The sequence below is a fragment of the Strigops habroptila genome, chromosome 9, assembly GCF_004027225.2.
Source record: "Strigops habroptila isolate Jane chromosome 9, bStrHab1.2.pri, whole genome shotgun sequence".
NCBI lineage: Eukaryota > Metazoa > Chordata > Aves > Psittaciformes > Psittacidae > Strigops > Strigops habroptila.
The window spans coordinates 21,960,703-21,977,821 of record NC_044285.2 but is presented as its reverse complement, the minus strand read 5'-3'; the positions used below and the strand labels follow the sequence as shown (position 1 = coordinate 21,977,821).

General features: G+C 50.6%; 1 protein-coding gene across 8 annotated transcripts in view; it reads left to right on the top strand.

Annotated features, from left to right (window-relative positions):
• Window positions 1-503: 503 nt before the first annotated feature.
• Window positions 504-17,119, top strand: part of LOC115612529 (mucosa-associated lymphoid tissue lymphoma translocation protein 1-like) — a 38,562-nt gene continuing 21,946 nt past the window's right edge. For 4 of the 8 annotated variants that reach the window (XR_003993061.1, XR_003993060.1, XM_030496833.1 and 1 more), the window contains exons 1-8: window positions 504-719; window positions 998-1,116; window positions 2,337-2,490; window positions 3,137-3,315; window positions 4,879-4,975; window positions 6,646-7,041; window positions 7,849-8,052; window positions 13,722-13,899. Coding sequence is in view for 6 of the 8 variants with exons in the window: in XM_030496833.1 (XP_030352693.1) it covers window positions 710-719; window positions 998-1,116; window positions 2,337-2,490; window positions 3,137-3,315; window positions 4,879-4,975; window positions 6,646-7,041; window positions 7,849-8,052; window positions 13,722-13,899 (1,337 nt within the window). In the remaining 2 variants the exon portion in view is untranslated. The remainder of the gene's footprint in view (window positions 720-997; window positions 1,117-2,336; window positions 2,491-3,136; window positions 3,316-4,878; window positions 4,976-6,645; window positions 7,042-7,848; window positions 8,053-13,721; window positions 13,900-17,119) is intronic. The other 4 variants (XM_030496829.1, XM_030496828.1, XM_030496830.1 and 1 more) reach the window with 3 other exon arrangements.

Below are 17,119 nucleotides of genomic sequence, written 5' to 3'. Positions count from 1 at the left end.
CAGAGCCGCGTCCCCTGAGCCCCTCGTGATGCCCGGCCCAGCTGGCAGGGATTTCTCAGAAGCAGCCCAGCGGCGTTTCCATCTGCCCGTCGGAGGAGAGCTGCGGCTCCACCATGAGTCTTGGGGCTGCAGCCCCCAGGGGGAGAGGTGAGGACACCCGCAGGGAGTGGGGGCGAGGAGCGCCGTGGGGAGGAGGTGGGGACACTCGTGAGAATGGGGAGAAGGTCACCAGAGGAAAGGGGGCGAGGATCCCCGTGGGGAGGGTTGAGGACACCCGCGCCGGGGGAGGTGCGGGCGGGCAGCCGTGGTGCCAAGCGAGCGGAGCCTCCTGCAGCATTCCCGGTCGAGGGGACAGGGCACGGACGGGCCGTGCTGGGAGGCAGCCCCGGCGTCGTTCGGCACCGCCCCCCGCGGTTCCGCTGTGGGAGCGGGGCGGGCCCAGCAGCGCGGAAGTGCGGGGCCGGCGGTGCCTTCGTCGGCGGCGGGTGAGTGTGGGGCTGGGGTCTTGCCCCGCGCGGGGTGCCCGGTGAGCCGAAGCCCGCAGCCCGGCCCGCTCGGAGGCCACCGTGTCCGACCGCTGCCGCGCCGGGTGAGCGGCCCCGCCGCCGGGCCCGAACCGCCCCCCGAGCGGCCCCTAACCCGCCCGCCGTGGGTGCCGCCGCTGCCACTTCGCCGGGAGCGGAGCCGCTGAGGAGCCGCCGGTGAAGCGATGCAGGAAGGTGAGCGGCTCCCTGGGAGCCAGCGGGCAGCGCGGCCTGAGCAGTGGCCCCCTTTGCCCTGCAGCGCGAAAGGGGCCCCCCTTGCATTTGGGCCTGGGAGATGACCCAAAAGAGCCCCGTGACATTCCCAGGGCACGGGAGGCCGAGCATCCCTGGTTTTCCAAATGTCCCGTCGCCCTGGAGTGGGTGCTGGGACCCCTCTTGCAGCCCATAGTGGTGGGAGGAAGTCTCTGACGAATGCCGGGTTGTTTCCACCTCCACATACTGTTTCTCCACAGCCATTGTGATCACGGAGCAGCCGGTGTCCGTCTCCGTCCCCTTGGGATACTCTTTCATGCTGCGGTGCAGAGCCGAGGGACAGACGTCGCTGCAGTACCAATGGTTTTGTCAGCACCAGGTAATGACAGGAACAGAGGTGGCCCTGGCGTGGCACCAGCCTGGGTCTCTGCCCACAGTGATGGAACTGGCCCTCTGTGGGCTGACCTGGTGAGAACAAGGAGGCTACAAGGAGAGGGGGAAAGGATGCATGTCCATGACAAGGGCCTCTGCGGCTCATAGTATCATAGAATCATCAAATGCTTTGGGTTGAAGGGACCTTAAAGCACATCCAGTTCCAACCACGGGCAGGGACACCTTCCAGTAGAGCAGGTTGCTCCAAGCCCTGTCCAAGCTGGCCTTGAACACTGCCAGGGATGGGGCAACCACAGCTTCTCTGGGCACCCTGTTCCAGCATCTCAGCACCCTCACAGGGAAGAACTTCTAAGAGCTCATCTTAATCTCCCCTCTGGCAGGTTAAAGCCATTCCTCCTTATCCTGTCCCTACAGGCCCTTATCCAAAGCCTCTCTCCAGGTTTCTTGTAGCCCCATTAGGCACTGGGAGCTGCTGTTAAGTTCTCCCCTTCAGGAGCCTTCTCTTCTCCAGGCTGAACCAGCCAAACTCTCTCAGCCTGTCTCCAGAGCAGAGCTGCTCCAGCCCTCGCAGCATCTCCGTGGCCTCCTCTGGGCTCACTCCAGCAGCTCCACGTCCCTCTTGTGCTGTCGTCCCAGAGCTGGATCAGGACTGGAGGGGGGGGGTCTCCCCAGAGCGCAGCAGAGGGGCAGGATCCCCTCCCTGACCTGCTGCTGATGCTCTGGGGGTGCAGCCCAGCATGAGCACACAGGTTATGGGGAGCTTCTCCTCACCTAACACCTTCAAGTTCTCCTCAGGACTGTTCTCAGTCGAGTCTCTGCCCAGCCTGTGTTTGTGCTGGGGATTGCCCCGACCCAGGGGCAGGACTCTGCACTTAGCCTTGTTGAACTTCGTGAGGTTCACATGGGCCCACCTCTTAAGTCTGTTCGGGTCTCTCTGCATCCCATCCCTTCCCTCCAGCGTGTCAACAGCTTGGTGTCGTCAGCAAACTTGCTGAGCATGCGCTCAATCCCACTGTCCATGTTGCTGACAAAGAAGTTAAACAGCGCTGGGTGGGGTGTGCATTGAAAAAGCTCCGTCTCTCACATCCCTGTGGCTAGAGGAGGGGAGGATTTCCACTTTTCCTGGTCTTACAAGGTGCCTGCTCGTGCCTTCTGCTACCAGCAATGAAGGGGACTTGCTGCCCACCACCCGTGTTTTCCCTTTAGTCTGTCTGCCGCCAGATTCCTGGTGCCACCAAGCAAGATTTGCCCATCACTGCACAGCAGTCCCAACTCTACACCTGCAGAATCAACGACCTCTACAAAAATTCCATCTTCTCTGACTGGGTGAAGGTGGAGGTCCATCACTGTGTTGCCAGAGGTATGAGCATGTCTTGTAGCTTTTCCACATTTTATGCTTTGCCCACCCTTGCAGCAGTGATCCTATGCAGTTCCTGGGGCAGTGTGTCCTCCCAGCTCAAAAATCACAATAAAAAAGCATTGCTTCAGCGACATGAGCCTGCAAGCCTAACCCAGACCTCTGTGTCCATTCTCTGGGTGGTTCGGTTCCTTGTCATGGTCTTCATAACCTCGGCTGTAGGTACCTGATCCTCTTTCCTAGAGTTATACTGGATGTTTGACTGTTCGTGTTGGGCAGAGGGACTGGACAAGGCAGTGTGGCTATTTCAAAGCTGAGCAAAAATAACACCAGGTGTGGTTGATCTCAGCACGTTGACTTCGTGCCACTGGCAGGAAAGGGCGAGCATCAGGTTTGGGAAGCCGGAGGCAGGGTTTTGGTGTGTCATTTACTATTATGGGTGTCGCTCTCCAGGATTCCCTGCTCCCAAAGCAGAAAGGTGCAGTGGTGATGCTGCAGTCACAGCCATCCTGTGGGACAGCACCTCTTGGAGTGGGTGGAAAAGCTTGCTTTTCTGGCAGTGCACACAGGTTCTTGTACAGGGAGAAAAAATGACCCTTATTTTCTGTCTTTGCGGAGGGAGGACCAGTTCTGTGTTGCTGCTTCACAGGACTGCCCCCTCGGCTCTGGCAAGGAGAACCAGTCATCATCCTCAACCCCACTGAGCAGCAAGTGGAGATGGGGAAGCCGCTACAGCTGCAGTGTGCTGCCATGGGGGTCCCAGCCCCCAGCTACCAGTGGTACCAGAATGGAAACCTGCTGGAACACCAGAAGAAAAAAAAACTCTGGGTAATGTTGCCTTGGGATAGTTCAAACACTTTGGCTGCTGAGGTGGGTGATAGCTCGTTGCTGGATGGTGGGCATGGGAGAGCCTCAGAAGCCTTGGAGAGACTGTTGAAAATTGTGTCATTGTCATCCTGGACATGACAGTGTCAGTCCTTAAGCCTGGCTCGTATCTCCCTGGCAAGCTCAGGCGTGTTTTGATCTGTGTGATAGGTGGATGCTAGCAGAAAGCAGTGTCTGGTTGCCTGTCCTCCCAGTCTCTCCAGCCCTTTATAAGCAGCCTCATGCTCAGCAGTTTTCCCTGCTCCTCCTGTGGGAGAGCACTCCATGTATCACCCCACGTGCTTTGATAGCTGACTGAAGGACTCCAGGTGAAGAGAGAATCCGTTTTATGGGCTTCTTTCAAAGCTGCGGATGTTTCTCTAAGAAGTAACCGATTCATAGCTATGTCAAGGGCTCTTGGCACGTGTCTCGTTACTTTTTGCAACAGTGGCACATGAACAGCTATTGTATGTCAGCGCAGGGACTGTGGACTGATGATGCTGCAGGAGTGCTGCCTGCCTGCAGGAGAGCTAGAAGGAAAAGTGGTTAGTCCTCACAGAAAAGAGTCAGGGCCACAGCAAAAGGTGTGGCTTTATTTTGGGTTACTGGCTGAATGCAACAGTGCTGTCTTCTTGAAGCAAGAAAGGCAGATTTCCTTGTGGACCATCACGGGAAGGGTAATGAAGACAAGAGATCCAATCTCTTCTCAGGAGTAATAGGTGATATTAGGGGACAGTGGCCTCAGATTGCACTTTTCCCAGGCAAGTTCAGGCTGGGGATTAGAAAGAGGTTCTTCATTTGGAGGTGGGTGGTGCTGCTTCCGCCAGAAAGGCAACAAGATGTCTGTCCTTAGAGGTTTTCAGTACTTGACTAGAGAAAGTCATGGCCAACCTGACCCAGTGGTGGCTTTCTGAGTAGGAGCCTGAGCTGGAGAACCACAGAGGTCCTCACCAGCCAGTACTGCTCCAATTCTTGTCCCATGTCAAGAGAGATGCATAAGAGTTGAAAACTTGCCAGAAGAGAGCTATGATCAGAAATCTAGAAAATGTCACCCAAGAGGAAAACCAGGCAACCTTCTGATTTTGGCCACACACCATCCTCCCAATGTGGCTCCTAGGGCAGAGTATGGCTATGACACAGGGTTTTGGGGCTGCTGAAGAAAGAAGGGAAAGCAATTGGGCAAGAGGATTCTTGCACTCTAGAAGCTGGGGTCAGCAGCAGACCTTAGCGTAGAATCATAGAATGGTTTGTGTTGGAAAGGACCTTAAGATTGGCTAGTTCCAACACCCCTGCAATGGGCAGGGACACCTCTCAGTTTGCTCAAGACCCTGTCCAACCTGCCCTTGAATACCTCTGCGGCCATTGAACTTCCTAGAAAAGACAGAAGTCATGGGAAACCTTAGCTTTGTGAGGCAAGGAATGAAGAATAAAGACTTCATTCCAGGAACACAGGTGCCTTTGGCAGATACCATCAGGGGCTGTAAACTTTCACAATAAATAATGTGATTTAACTTTTGATCTGTCTAGATCTCCCATGCAAAGGTCAGTGACTCCGGCACATACCTCTGCTGTGCCTCCAATAGCCGTGGCGAGCACTGGACCAATGCAGTGGATATTCACATAGGTGAGCAGAGCCAACCCACGTGTGTTTTGCTGCAAATCACCTTCTAGCATGAAAAGTAATTGGAGGGCAGAAAGGAATTTAGTGGTCTCGCCTGGAAGCGCTGAGCTGGTGAACAGGGAGCCCAGTGGTGGCGTGTTACACTGTAGCTCAATCAGTGCAGGGGGAAGCTGGGCTCCAGGGCATGGGATTAGGGGAAGTAGGATGTGTGGCTCTGACACTTGCGTCTTCCCCTGGCTTGGATGGATCTTGCATGCTTTTATTAACATAAAGAAAGACCACAGGTTTAAAATACCTCTTCTGCAGGGAGACGAAGGTGTGACACTTCAGAGTAGAGAAGCAACACGCTTTGCAGAACTGGAGTGTCCTGGCAGTGCTGTGGCAGCTGTCAGGGGAAGAGCCTGCAGAGTGCAGTTTCGCACCCTGGATATACTGGATGCGATGATCTCAGCAGAGCTGCACAAGCCCTGCTGAGCAGCAGGCACAGGCATCCGTCACACCATGATAAATAGGATTCTTTGATAACAGGGTTCAGACGCAGTGAGGGAAGCAGCGTCTGTAACAGAAAAAACCCAAAAGCCAGTGATCCATGGTGTGGGATGCTCCTGGGTCCTGCAGTCTGTCACAGACCTCCCACCTGAGGGCAGGTTGAGCACTCTCGGATTCCTATGTAGTTTTCTTGCCTTGCCAAGGTGCTGGTTTAGTAGTTTCTCGGCCAAATTGCAGCAGGCTCCTAAGCTAAAACTCATTTACAGCCTTTCTGACATGAAGTGATGCACTTAGATACATAAAGATGGAGAGGATGGTGTTGTTCTGGGGAGGTTCAGGTCCTTTGGGCTCACAGCCCGGGCCTGATGCTGCATGCACTAACAGGGAAAAGATGGGTCCCCAGAGCCTCAGGCATGCTCCACCTTCGGTGTGTTGCAGCTGCTTTGGCCCTCTGCCTTTGCCCTGCTGCGAGACAGAAATAGCATGGGCTAGCTTTTCTGGCTCTTTACTCCATCTGGAGATTTTTCTATGCCATAAGCTTCTCATCCTTGCCTTTTAGGCTGGCTTTAAAATTGCTCCAGAGTGTAAATTGGCCCTGTATAGCCAGAGAGTACACTCCCTGCTTCCTCACAGATGGCAAAACAGCATCCAGGGAGGATAGACAGTGAGAAGGGTGCACTGGATTGGGATGGGTTCAAGATGCTACAGCTGGGTAGCTTTACCATGCAACAGTTGGCTCTGTCAGAGGCAGGAAAGGATGAATGGCTTTCCAGGCAACTCTGGTGCATTAGCGATACTGGTTTGGGTACTAAACTCTTCCAGACCCGAGTTTTAGGCAATTAAAAATATGCCCTTGATTTCTTCTTTTTGAGCTGTAGAACTTTAGGGTTTTCTCCTGGGCTGGATTATTTTTTGAAATTTAAATAGGAAAAGCTGGAGCTGTTGGGTAATGATGATTTCAAGAGACTGGGCAAGGAAACTTGTGGAGGTCATGAAAGTGAGTCACATTTAGGGTGGCTTTTCTGAGCCAGAACTGCTAAAAGGCAAGGAAAGGCTCTGGGAATTTTATCTCAATCAAAAGCAAACAGGTGGCTTCCTCTGCACTGGCTGCTCATGGGGAGAACTCTCTGTTTTGAAGCTTATGCTGAGCTTGAGTTGTTGTGTTGCCTTTGCTTTTGCTGCAGTGAGGGAGTGGGCAAGCCACCTCAGGAAGCACGGCAGCCCAGGCAGAGCTGGTGTAAGTAGTGCAGACCTGCTGATGGGTTCAAGCTCCTCCATGCTGCTCTCTTTCCTCTGGCCTGCCCCTTCTCCAAGCTTTGCTTCCCAGCTGCTCAAGATTTCACACATCAGGCAGGATTCCATACATCCTTCTGAAATCACCAGACCAATGTCTTTAAGGTTAGCAATCAGGCCTGAGGAGTGTTGCTTGTGTGGATGCTTGTGCTGTATGATCCAGCTTTGCATTGCTGGAGGATGTTGGAGCAGGTTTCAGGCTTGTGGGAGCTGGCACTGGGTTGCTGGGTACAGGCTTATCATTTCTTCTTCTTTTCCAGGTACATGTCACTCTGAAAAGTTTTTTGGTGAGTCCTGTCATCTTTTCTTCCTGAGCAATTGTTCCCTTAGTTAAAAGTCAGGCTCTAGGGTAGAAGGGAGGACAAGGCATAGGAGTGCTTTTCCTGCAGAGATCACTTCAAGCCTCTATGCCCACATTGTCATGGGCTCTGTGCTTTTGGGATCAGAACTGCAAGGCACAGGATGAGTCCCATCCCAAGCCCTGCTCAGTCTCCACAAGTGGAGTAAGATTATTCCTAATGAGTAATCCAGTCTTCACATCTATGCCTACCAAAGTGAGTTTAAAAGTGTTCACATGACACCTTTTCCCTTCCTTGCAATACCTCTTGGAGCAGGGAAAAGCTCCTTGCTCCCACTGCTACTGAGTGCCATAAATTTTTTTTTTCCTACAGTGGAAGGTGGGGATAAAATGAAAGCAAGGAGCCTGGGATTTCTTGCCTTCAGCCTCGGGAGGGGGAAAGGAACTCTTACCCTGGCTCTGCATCTGGGCACCACTGGCATGCAAGACCTGTGGTCATGGTAGGGTAGGTGCTGAATAGCCTCAGTAGTGTGGATCCTGCTGCACTCCTGGGATTTTGGTTGTCAAGTGAAAACTTTCCAAGTCTTTCTTTCAAAATGATGGTTTGTGTATTTTGTGAAAGTGTTCAGAAAGCCAAAGGCTTTCTGCAGGGTGCTTCAGGCTTGTAGCAACATAGGGGCTATCCTTCCTGCCTAGATGTAAGAAAAGATTTCTCTTATCCTGACTCCAACAGAAGGAGGTTAGACCTTGCCTCCTGCTGAGTGTTTACAGCTTTGTCACTTGGTATTTCTTTTAGCTACAGGCAAGATAGCACTTTTAGTGGGCAACAACCACTACCAGCATCATCCCAACCTCATGGCTCCCGTCACGGATGTGTTTGAGCTGAGCCTCCTTCTGGAGCAGCTGGGCTTCCAGGTTGTCTCCCTTCTGGATCTGAACAAGACTGAAATGGAGGCAGCAGTCAGTCGGTTCCTGGAGCTTCTCGGGAAAGGAGTCTATGGTAAGACAAAGCCAGCCCAGTGCCTGCCAGTGCTGAGCAGGCAGCAGCTGATGTGCAGGCAGCAGCGGTTGAGGACAGGGAGGAACAGGTATTTGGCAATTTTCTGAACAGCTGTTGAATTAAAGAAGAAGAAATTGAACTTTCCTTTGGGGGATATGGGGGTAAGGGAGACCTGCAGCACAGTCTGCAGTGATGCCAGGCTTTTAGGGAATCCAGAGCTTCTGATGATGAATGGGAGAAGTGTCGTGGTTTAAGCCCAGCCGGTAACTCACTCCCCCGCTTCTTCCTCTCCCCGCTCCCGGAGGGATGCGGAGGAGAATCTAAAGATTTTGCCTTAGATGATAAAATCGAGATTAACTATCAACTGCCCCCACCACTCTCCTTTGTGAGAGGGGGAGCTCCTTTTGAGTGGTGACTGCTACAGCTGACAATGATTTCCCTGTTTCTCCTTCCTGATGGTCTCATTTGGGCCTCTGACCACCTTTTTTTCAGAAGAGCATTCCCAGCTGCAGATGGCTTTGAGGTTGGGCTCTGAGCTTATAGCACGCTGTTCTCAGCAGGAAGCGTTCCTCAAACAGGAAACCAACTAGCAGATCTTGTGAGTCTTAAAGCAGGTGTTCAGATTTGGTGGTGAAAGTAGCTTCTTCGGTGTTTCTGAGGTTCTCTCAACCTGACAGATACCCTGAAAACACCTTGCAGGTGTGGGGTTGTTTTTGCTTCCAAACTGACATGCAAGGCTTATCTTCACCGCCTTCCCAGTTGCATGGCATAGCAGGGCACTAAGTGAAAGTTAGTATGGGACAATTCCAGCCCCATGCTCAGCAGGAGGTTTGGAGGTTTTGCAGTGGACAAGGACGCAGCCCTGAGTGAAGTGCTGCAAAGCCACCTTGTTCCGGGAAGCACTGACTCACCCCAGGAGGCTGAGCTGGTGGGGAAGGGCAGAACATGGTTGTCACCACTCCAGCTGAGCACATCACCTGATGACAACATATTTCTATGACTTAACTTGCAGCTTCCTCTTGTGGTTGCTCTCTGAAATCCATTTGTACCTTGGGCTTTACCTCCTCTCCCAGGCCAGAGACATCCCTGGCGGGCTTCTCTGCTTTTCCCATGGCACTGCCATTCCTACTCTCTACTCATGTTCCATGAGGACTGAATAGCATTTTATCCATGGCGCTTTGCTTGTTTTCATAAGCATTGGACAGAAAAACTATTTGGAAATGGCAAACCTTTCATGCTGTCATGCCCTATTTAAACTTCTAGTGCTTTTCTGCATTTGTGGCCACTGAACCTTCCTGGAAAACTGATTTTGTCCGCTGGCAGGAAAAACACTAACAGCTGGGTTAGTGAACCTTGAAGCCTCAAGTGTTTGCTAGGCATAGCCTGCAAGTGGTTTTCTTTGGATGGTGGTTTTCTTTACAGCTTTCTAAGCTGAATGGTCTTCTATTATTTGGAGGCAGTGAACCCCAGCGCAGGCTCATCCAGCAGCATGATTGAATTGAGGAGTCTTGCTGTAATTGGTGGCATCCAGACTTAATGGTGGGGCATTGGGTCAGTCTGCCTGCTGGTTGCCCCTGGGTTTCTCCATCTGAAGTGTAGTGCCTCTCACTGTGATGCTTTTTCCAGCGTTTCTTCAGCTGTTTTCCTTCCATAAAATGTAAAGAACCAGGTGAAGTACAAATCACTTAAATTAACTTGTCTTATTAATAAAAACACACATTAGGAAAAAGCAAACGGCTCCTAAGCTCTATGTATTTTTCAAAGCACTAACTCCAGGATAAACGTCAAGAACTGACTGAGAGGTTTAGGGTTCACGTACTCGTATGCAGGACAGATCGTGGTGAGAGAGCAGCTTCAGAAACAACCTAGGCAGCCTGTTAAAACTAAGAAGCCCCCCAGGGGCACATGTGATAGCCAGTCCTGAATGTCCGTGTATGTATGTTGGACAAGCACCCGCACAGAGGCATTCCAGTGCTTCTACCAGTTTTTATTTGTTCAAGGAACCTGGAGGTGCCATCTGCTGTGTAGCAACCACCAAAGCTGAAGTGAGGAGAGCTTTGTTCAGACATTCAAGTGAAGCAGGGAGCTGGGAGGAGAGGGCTGACTGGTGAAAGACTGTCACTGGGCTGAAGTGAGAGGCTCTGGTCTAACACAGACGCCTCTCAGCATGCTCAAAGAGTGAGGCTGGCTGTCTTCTGAGATTTAACTCCAGCTGGGGCATTCATACATCTTTTTGCTGGAGCAAATCAGAAGAGAGGACATAGCCACATGGATTAGTGTTTGAGCATGGTGCTTGTTGTTACTTCTAGAGTTTTATTTAGCTTCAGGATGCTGATAAGAGCTGAAGATGTGCCTGTCCTTCCTAGAATGGCAGGGCCCTCTGGATGGCTGTCCTCCCTTGCGTGTCCTTACTGACCTGTTTGTGGTTTACACTTGCACACGGGTTGGTGAGAAGGGACTTTGGAGTCATCAGCACAAGGTCAGGGTTGGTTGTAGCTCTCCTTATCAGGTCAAGACTTCGAGGCATGGAGCCCTCCGTTTATCCACGTGCCTGTCCCAGGCTGCACCACTCTCCAGGGAGGTCTTTCCTCCTGTCAAACATGACCCTCCAAGGGTTGGTGCTCATTGTCCCATGTTGTTTGGTCAACTCTGACAGGAGAGTTGAGCTTTGTTGTCTCTGTAACTGCTCCTCCAGGAGCTGTTAGACCTTCCTCTGCCTCCACGTCTCCAGCCCAGCCCAGCTCCTTCCCCTTCTCCTCACAGGCCCTGGACCCCAACATCTTGGGAGCCTCTGCTGGCCTTTTTCCAGCTTCTCCTTTTCAAGACTCCTCTTGAACTGAAGTCCCTAAAACTGGACACAGGATCTAAGAAGCATCTACCTGGGGCCAAAGAGAGTGGTGACAGCTTCTCTGGCGATCCTGCATCTGCTAGCATAGCCCTGGCCCCAGTCAACACTGGCTCATCTTCAGCATGAAGATGGTGTCCACTGTGACTCCAGGCCCTTATCTATAGGCTTGCTGCTCAAGCAGTACTCAGCCCCAGCCAAATGCTCCCTGGATTTATCTGCCTCAGTGCAGGATTTTGTCATTATTATTGAACCTGTTCTTGGATTTCTCAAGCCCAGACCAAAAGCTGGTTTAGTTTTCAGGCACAGGAATATTGTTTAGCTGTGCGTTTAAGGTGATCCACAGGCTTCTCTAACTCACTGTATGGACATAGTGGCTCGTCTGACTGGTTTTCCTCCAAATCTCCTCTTGGAAGTGCTGCAGAGGATTTTTGAAGGCCTCAAACATTGAGCGATCTAATCATGCAGCCTTCAGGCAAACAAGGAATCCCCCTGGATGTTATTTTGAGGTCCTAAAAAGTCCCAAGTCAAAGAAGTGCAATGAGAGAAGAAAGCTGTGAGTGAAATACTAGGAATATGCTGTCATGCCTTAATTAATCTGCATGCTGACACTTCCTGTTTTATACGTAGTGCCTGGAGCTTCCCCTTTTTAATTTAGTACTTGGAAGCTTGTCCCTGATCAGCAGATTTGACCCACGAGATGTGCGAAGAGCATTGAAATATTAGCATGGAATAAAAAAACCTTTCCTTCTCTAGGCCAATCATTGACTTTCCTGTTCAGAAGGAGAGATGAGGTCCAGGAGAGGTTTGCAGAGTTGCTCAGCTGATGTGAAACTCATGTCTTGATTTGAATGTGAATCTTTGTGGTTTATGTAGTGTGGGGAGCACTTGGCAGTACGTTCAGGGTGCACAACAAGGCTTCAAAAGTTACAAGGTTTAATGATTGATCATTCTTTGTGGGTTTTTCAATAATATGTTTTTTTTTACCAAGTATCAGTGATGCTGCCTGGTAATGGATGTCATCACCTCCCTTGCACGTACATACACCTCCCTTGCTCGATAACTTGAGGGGCCAAACCTGAAGTGCCTGCATCTGATTTTTGCAGAAGAGTTCCTGTTTTATACTTTTATAGTCTCAGGAGGGGTTTTTGTGACTTTGATTTGCAAGCTCTGAAAATATAAAACTTCTGCAAATCAGAGCCCGCTCCTTCTGGCTGGTGATCCACAAGAAGAGGAACCCAAACCCTGTGGGCACCTGTTAAGACAGCCATTTGAGTAACTTTCCATCATCCCCTGAGAATAGAAACCAAAGATGACTTGAGGCCTTTTTTACTATACGGTCATGCTTTCCATCCTCCATGCAATGAGATCATGCTTTCAGTCATTCAGCTCCTGCCCCATTCACTGCATCCCTTGCAGCGTCAAAGATCAAAGCGAGTGTCCTGTGAACTACCAAGACAGGAATTGTGGAGGGAAAAGAGAGGAGAGGTTACTCGGTGAAGTTTGGGCTTTGGCAGCAAATCTGACTGAGGAATTTCTCCTGAGGAATTTGCCTCTTAGCCACTTGTTCCCATTTCTGACCTCTCATTCTTCACTGTCCCTCAGTTGTGGTAGTTTGCGTCGCCTCACAGAGCTATTTTTAACCTGTTTCAGTTCCCCAGGTTGGCTTTCACCAGCATCCCCAAGCAGTGGCGTCAGTGCTGTGAAGGGGTAGTTGGCCACTAGACAGCTTCCTTTCAAGAGGCTGTAGCCCATACAGGAATCCCTGTGCAGCAGGAAAGCCCTTCGCCAAACACATGGGTTGGAGAGAAGCACCAGCTTGGACTGTGCCAAGCTCCTCAGTGCTGGCTTTCCAAGCTGGATGTGCCCGTGTTGCCATCTCTTGTGAAGGTAGAAACCTTTTTGAAGTGTCACGTGCTTAAGAGTAAAACTCACAACCAAAATTCTTGTTGCGTATTGGTCTTTCCACCAATACCTGGATAAATCTGACTCCTCATCAGCCTTATAGGGCTGGTATCCGGTCTGAGGTTGTTGAAGCATGTGGTCCATGTGTTCTGGACATCTGGAGAATACATCTCTGTCTAATTTTTCACCAGCTTATAATATAGGTGAGTAAATACAGGCAGACCTTTGAAATTTGGAGAGTGTTTCCCATCACCTAATCCATTGCTAGTCTCTTTTCCAAAACTAGGAAGCTGACAAATGTCTTATTTAAAAGGCTGTTAATGTATATTTCATAATGATAAAATACTTTGTTATTCTATGATTCTTGCCAAGAGATGATGATTAACCAAGACTTTGTACAAAGGTGGCATTCAGCCTGGCATTCTTGAGAACATGAAGTTCTCTTCAGTCCACACCTTTCTGATGATTATCAGTGGGGGAATTACCAATCAAAGTTCACCTTTTGAAGGAAAAAACTTCCTACCATCCTCAAACTTACTATTATCCTTCCCCATTTACTGCATTTCTCCTCCTATTTGGATTCTTTCTTTGGTTTTCCCCCCAGTGCTACCTAGATACTGAGTTTGGGTGTTGTAGCACAAATGGATATGGAAAGGAGTAAACCCAGTGACTTTGGGGTCTCATGACAGATGGTGCTGAAGACCACAAGTGCAGGAGAGCCTCTCAGGGCTGCTTCTATCTCTGCTGAAGGGAACAGACTAGGAAAAGTCAAAATTGTGAGGCCAGCGCAGGTCCAGTTTCATAGGAGCACTCTGCAGCAGTATCCATTCAGGACAGGAGATGGGACATGGCTGTGCAGAGCTGGTTACAGACCTGCAGGTTCACACCATGGCTCATCCTCTCCTCTGCTTCTTATCAGCTATATTCTACTATGCTGGGCACGGGTATGAACATCTGGGGAGGAACTACATGGTCCCAGTTGATGCTCCACAGCCCTACGCCCCTGAGAACTGCATCAGTGTGCAGAGGATCCTCCAGAGGATGCAGCAGCAGCAGACGGCCTTGAATCTCATCCTGCTGGACACCTGCAGGAAATGGTAGGGTGTTTTTCCCCCTTCCTCACCTGCAATGGGCAGAGCATGGCATTGTGAGGGGTCAGGGAAGACAGTCCCCACTTCAGCATGGGCTTCTACACAACCGCATGGGATGATCCCTTGGATTGCTGGGACCACATCCTCTGTTGTGCTACTGACCACAGTTTATCGGGCTGTAAAATCAGCAAGACTGTCAGGTCTTGCAGGATGTCCTGGGAAGACCAGTCTTTCCAGATGCAGAAAGCATCAGATGTTGCCTGAGAGAAAGGGGTGGAGACCCTCCTATGATTTTGGGGGGTGAAAAAGCAAATACAGGCAAGTCGTCTAAAGCCTGTGGAGGGATGGGTCTACCCTTACACAAATTGTTGGCTGAAACTTAGCATAGCGTTTGGCTTTTTGTGCTTCAACCCCCTGCACTGAACCACCCGACCTGGCAGGCTGTAACAGCATCTTGTTGACCTCATGCTTTCATGGTGCATGTTGCCCACATGCTCAGGCTCTCTTCTCCTGGCTCCGTTTAAGTTAACATCTCAGTGAAAAGAGTGCAACATGATGGGGTAAATATTTTAAGCCATGGTACTTGGTTTTTACTGGCCTTACATGCTTCTGAAGTGCGCATGTTGTAACGTGGGACCCAGGCTGCTGCATTTTTCCTCTGAGATCAGCATTTTTCCTCTGTCTGTGGGAAGTTCATCATCCTCCCTTGGCCACCAGATCTCTACCCTGCAGCTTCTGGACTGCAGGAAATTACTACTTGTCCATTTTCAGCAGACGTAGGTGGACTATTCCAGTAGAAGCTGTTATTAGTCCACTTATTTCAGTTTCCTGAGGCAGATTTACAAGTCAGAAAAGACCTGGAGATCAAATGCAGAAGTTTCTCTCTTCCTTCTGTGATTCCTGCACTAAGAACCATAAAGATGACAGGGATTTTTATACCATTGCCCGAAAAGAGCTGCCAGCCCCTGGAAAGTTGTGAAATATTAGATGCCTTTTAGCTGGAGAGGTGGGAATGCTCACTTTGAATAGCTTACACGCTGGCTGCGCTGGGACTCACCCTGCTGCCACAGCTCTGAGTTGCCATTGTCACTGGAGGTTGATGTCCTTTTATATCTGCCCTGAAAGCTCCACAGTGAAGCATCCCCTTTCTCCCTTCTTGCTCGCCACTGCTGCTGAGAGCGTGTTGCTTCCCTGCACTATCAAGTGCCACCGTGGCACACATAGCAGCAACTTGCTGCTCTCCCCAGCATGATACCAGGCAGGGGATGTCTTGCAGCCAAGCAGGAGCACTTAGCTTTCCTGGATGCACTGGTGGAGCTGGGCTAGTATGCCTCTGGGATGCTGGTAGCCAATGTGAGGGCAGTGTGTGATGGAGAGGCGGTGTGGTGACACGGAGGCTGCACAGGGCTTGCTAACACAAACAGCGACCATCTATGAAATAGCTTTTGAGCTCATGTCTCTTTTCTTGGTGTTGCCAGTGGTTTCTGTGCTCAGTGGAGCCTTAATGGCATGTTGGGAAAAGGATGCAGTGTGAGATCTGCTGTGACATTTAGGCATTGTTGTGTGGCTGTTTTTCCTCCTCTAAGCTTCATACTTCTTCCCTCCCCTTCCCCACAGCAAGCACAGCACCCAGTGCAGTAGGTGTTATTGCCAGGCTCATGGTGATTGCTGTAAAAGCTCTTTCCTGAGCTCATTTTTCTTGGGAAGTTGCTATTTCAGCTCAGTGAAGCATTTGGATTTCATAGCTGCATGTGTTTACACCGCTCTGTAAAACAAGGCTCCTGGGGCCTCCTTTTCCAAAGCCCTTTTAGTTGGACTGGTGCTGCAAGTCTGTTGACAGTCCACTCAGCTGTGCATGAACTGGGAGGAGCTGTGTCTGTGCTAAGAGGATCTCACCCAGAATATCTCTCCATCCCATATGTTGGCATCAGAAATGCCAAGGCGATGAGAAACACATCCCCCTTTGCCAAGTCGTAGCAGATGGTCAGCTTCAGCAGAGGAGGAACTAGGAACATGGAGCCTGTGTGTAGCCTCATACATTTATATGCTGATTTTGGGTGGATGCGATTGCCTCTTCTAGGAATTCCCCGATTTACGAGGGTTTCTAGCATAGGCCACTTAGGACAGAAGGAGGACACCATTTCCTATCTGGGATGCAGATCAGAAACAGATTGCATGGGATGCGCTGTGTAACCGAGACCGGTTTTGGATCTGGAGCAGGAGGGACGCTGCCACCTTCTCCGCTGTCAGGGTTACAGTCTGGAAATGCCACTACTGAAGCTCGCTTTTTGCTGGATGGGATCGCAGCCAGCATTTCTGCTGCAGGCACTAGCTGGCCTCGCTGGAGCCATGGGTGCCTGCTGGTGCCATCACAAAAGGTTTGCATCAGCTCGTGCCAGCAGCTTTGCGTAGATGTCCTCAACATGGGAACAACAGGAGCTCAGCTTATTTTGGGATCCCATGATCCTTGGACCTGGAATCCCAGATTTCTGCATTCATTTAGGAGCAGCTGAGGAGCAGATAAATCTCTCTGCTCAGTGTTCATATTTAGAAGCATATCTCCTTTCCCACATTTTCTCTTCTGATCATCTTTAGAGAACTTACACAAGCCAGATGAATGCTGCCATTAAACATCACCAGACTGCACCACCAGAACTGGTAACTTGCTGACTGCTGGCAACACAACCATCCCTTCTGCTCGCCTTAGCATGGCAGCTTCAGCCCCAGGAAACTGTGCTGGAATTGAATAACAGAGAATAATGCCACCTCTGTGCCTGGCTCTTATCCTCGTGTGACTGGGAACAGTTCCAAGTTACTGGTGTAAACTGGAGGCAGCCAGTCCCCATTCTGTTCAGTCTGGCTGCAGTCAGGTGGGCAAGGCTTGTCCATTACATGCAACCATAATATCTTTTTTGGTGGAAACCAGAACCATCATCCACATCTACCTCATTTTGGAAATAACAAGGTCTGTGCTCATTGAGCTGCATCTAGACGAGTGTTCCGGAGCCAAGTTTGGGTTTTGAGACCTGGGTGTGCATCCTGATCCCATCACTCAGTGAGATCTGGAGGTGCACCAGCCGTAGTGTGCTTTGGTTTTCTGGGGCAGAAGGTGTGTGCATGGTCTGGAAGAGAACTGTGGGGCACCCCAGACCCCCAGGACAGGTGGTTGAGCTGTAGCCATGCAATGTGCACACCTCTGACTTCTTTATGGACAGTTGTCCCTTGG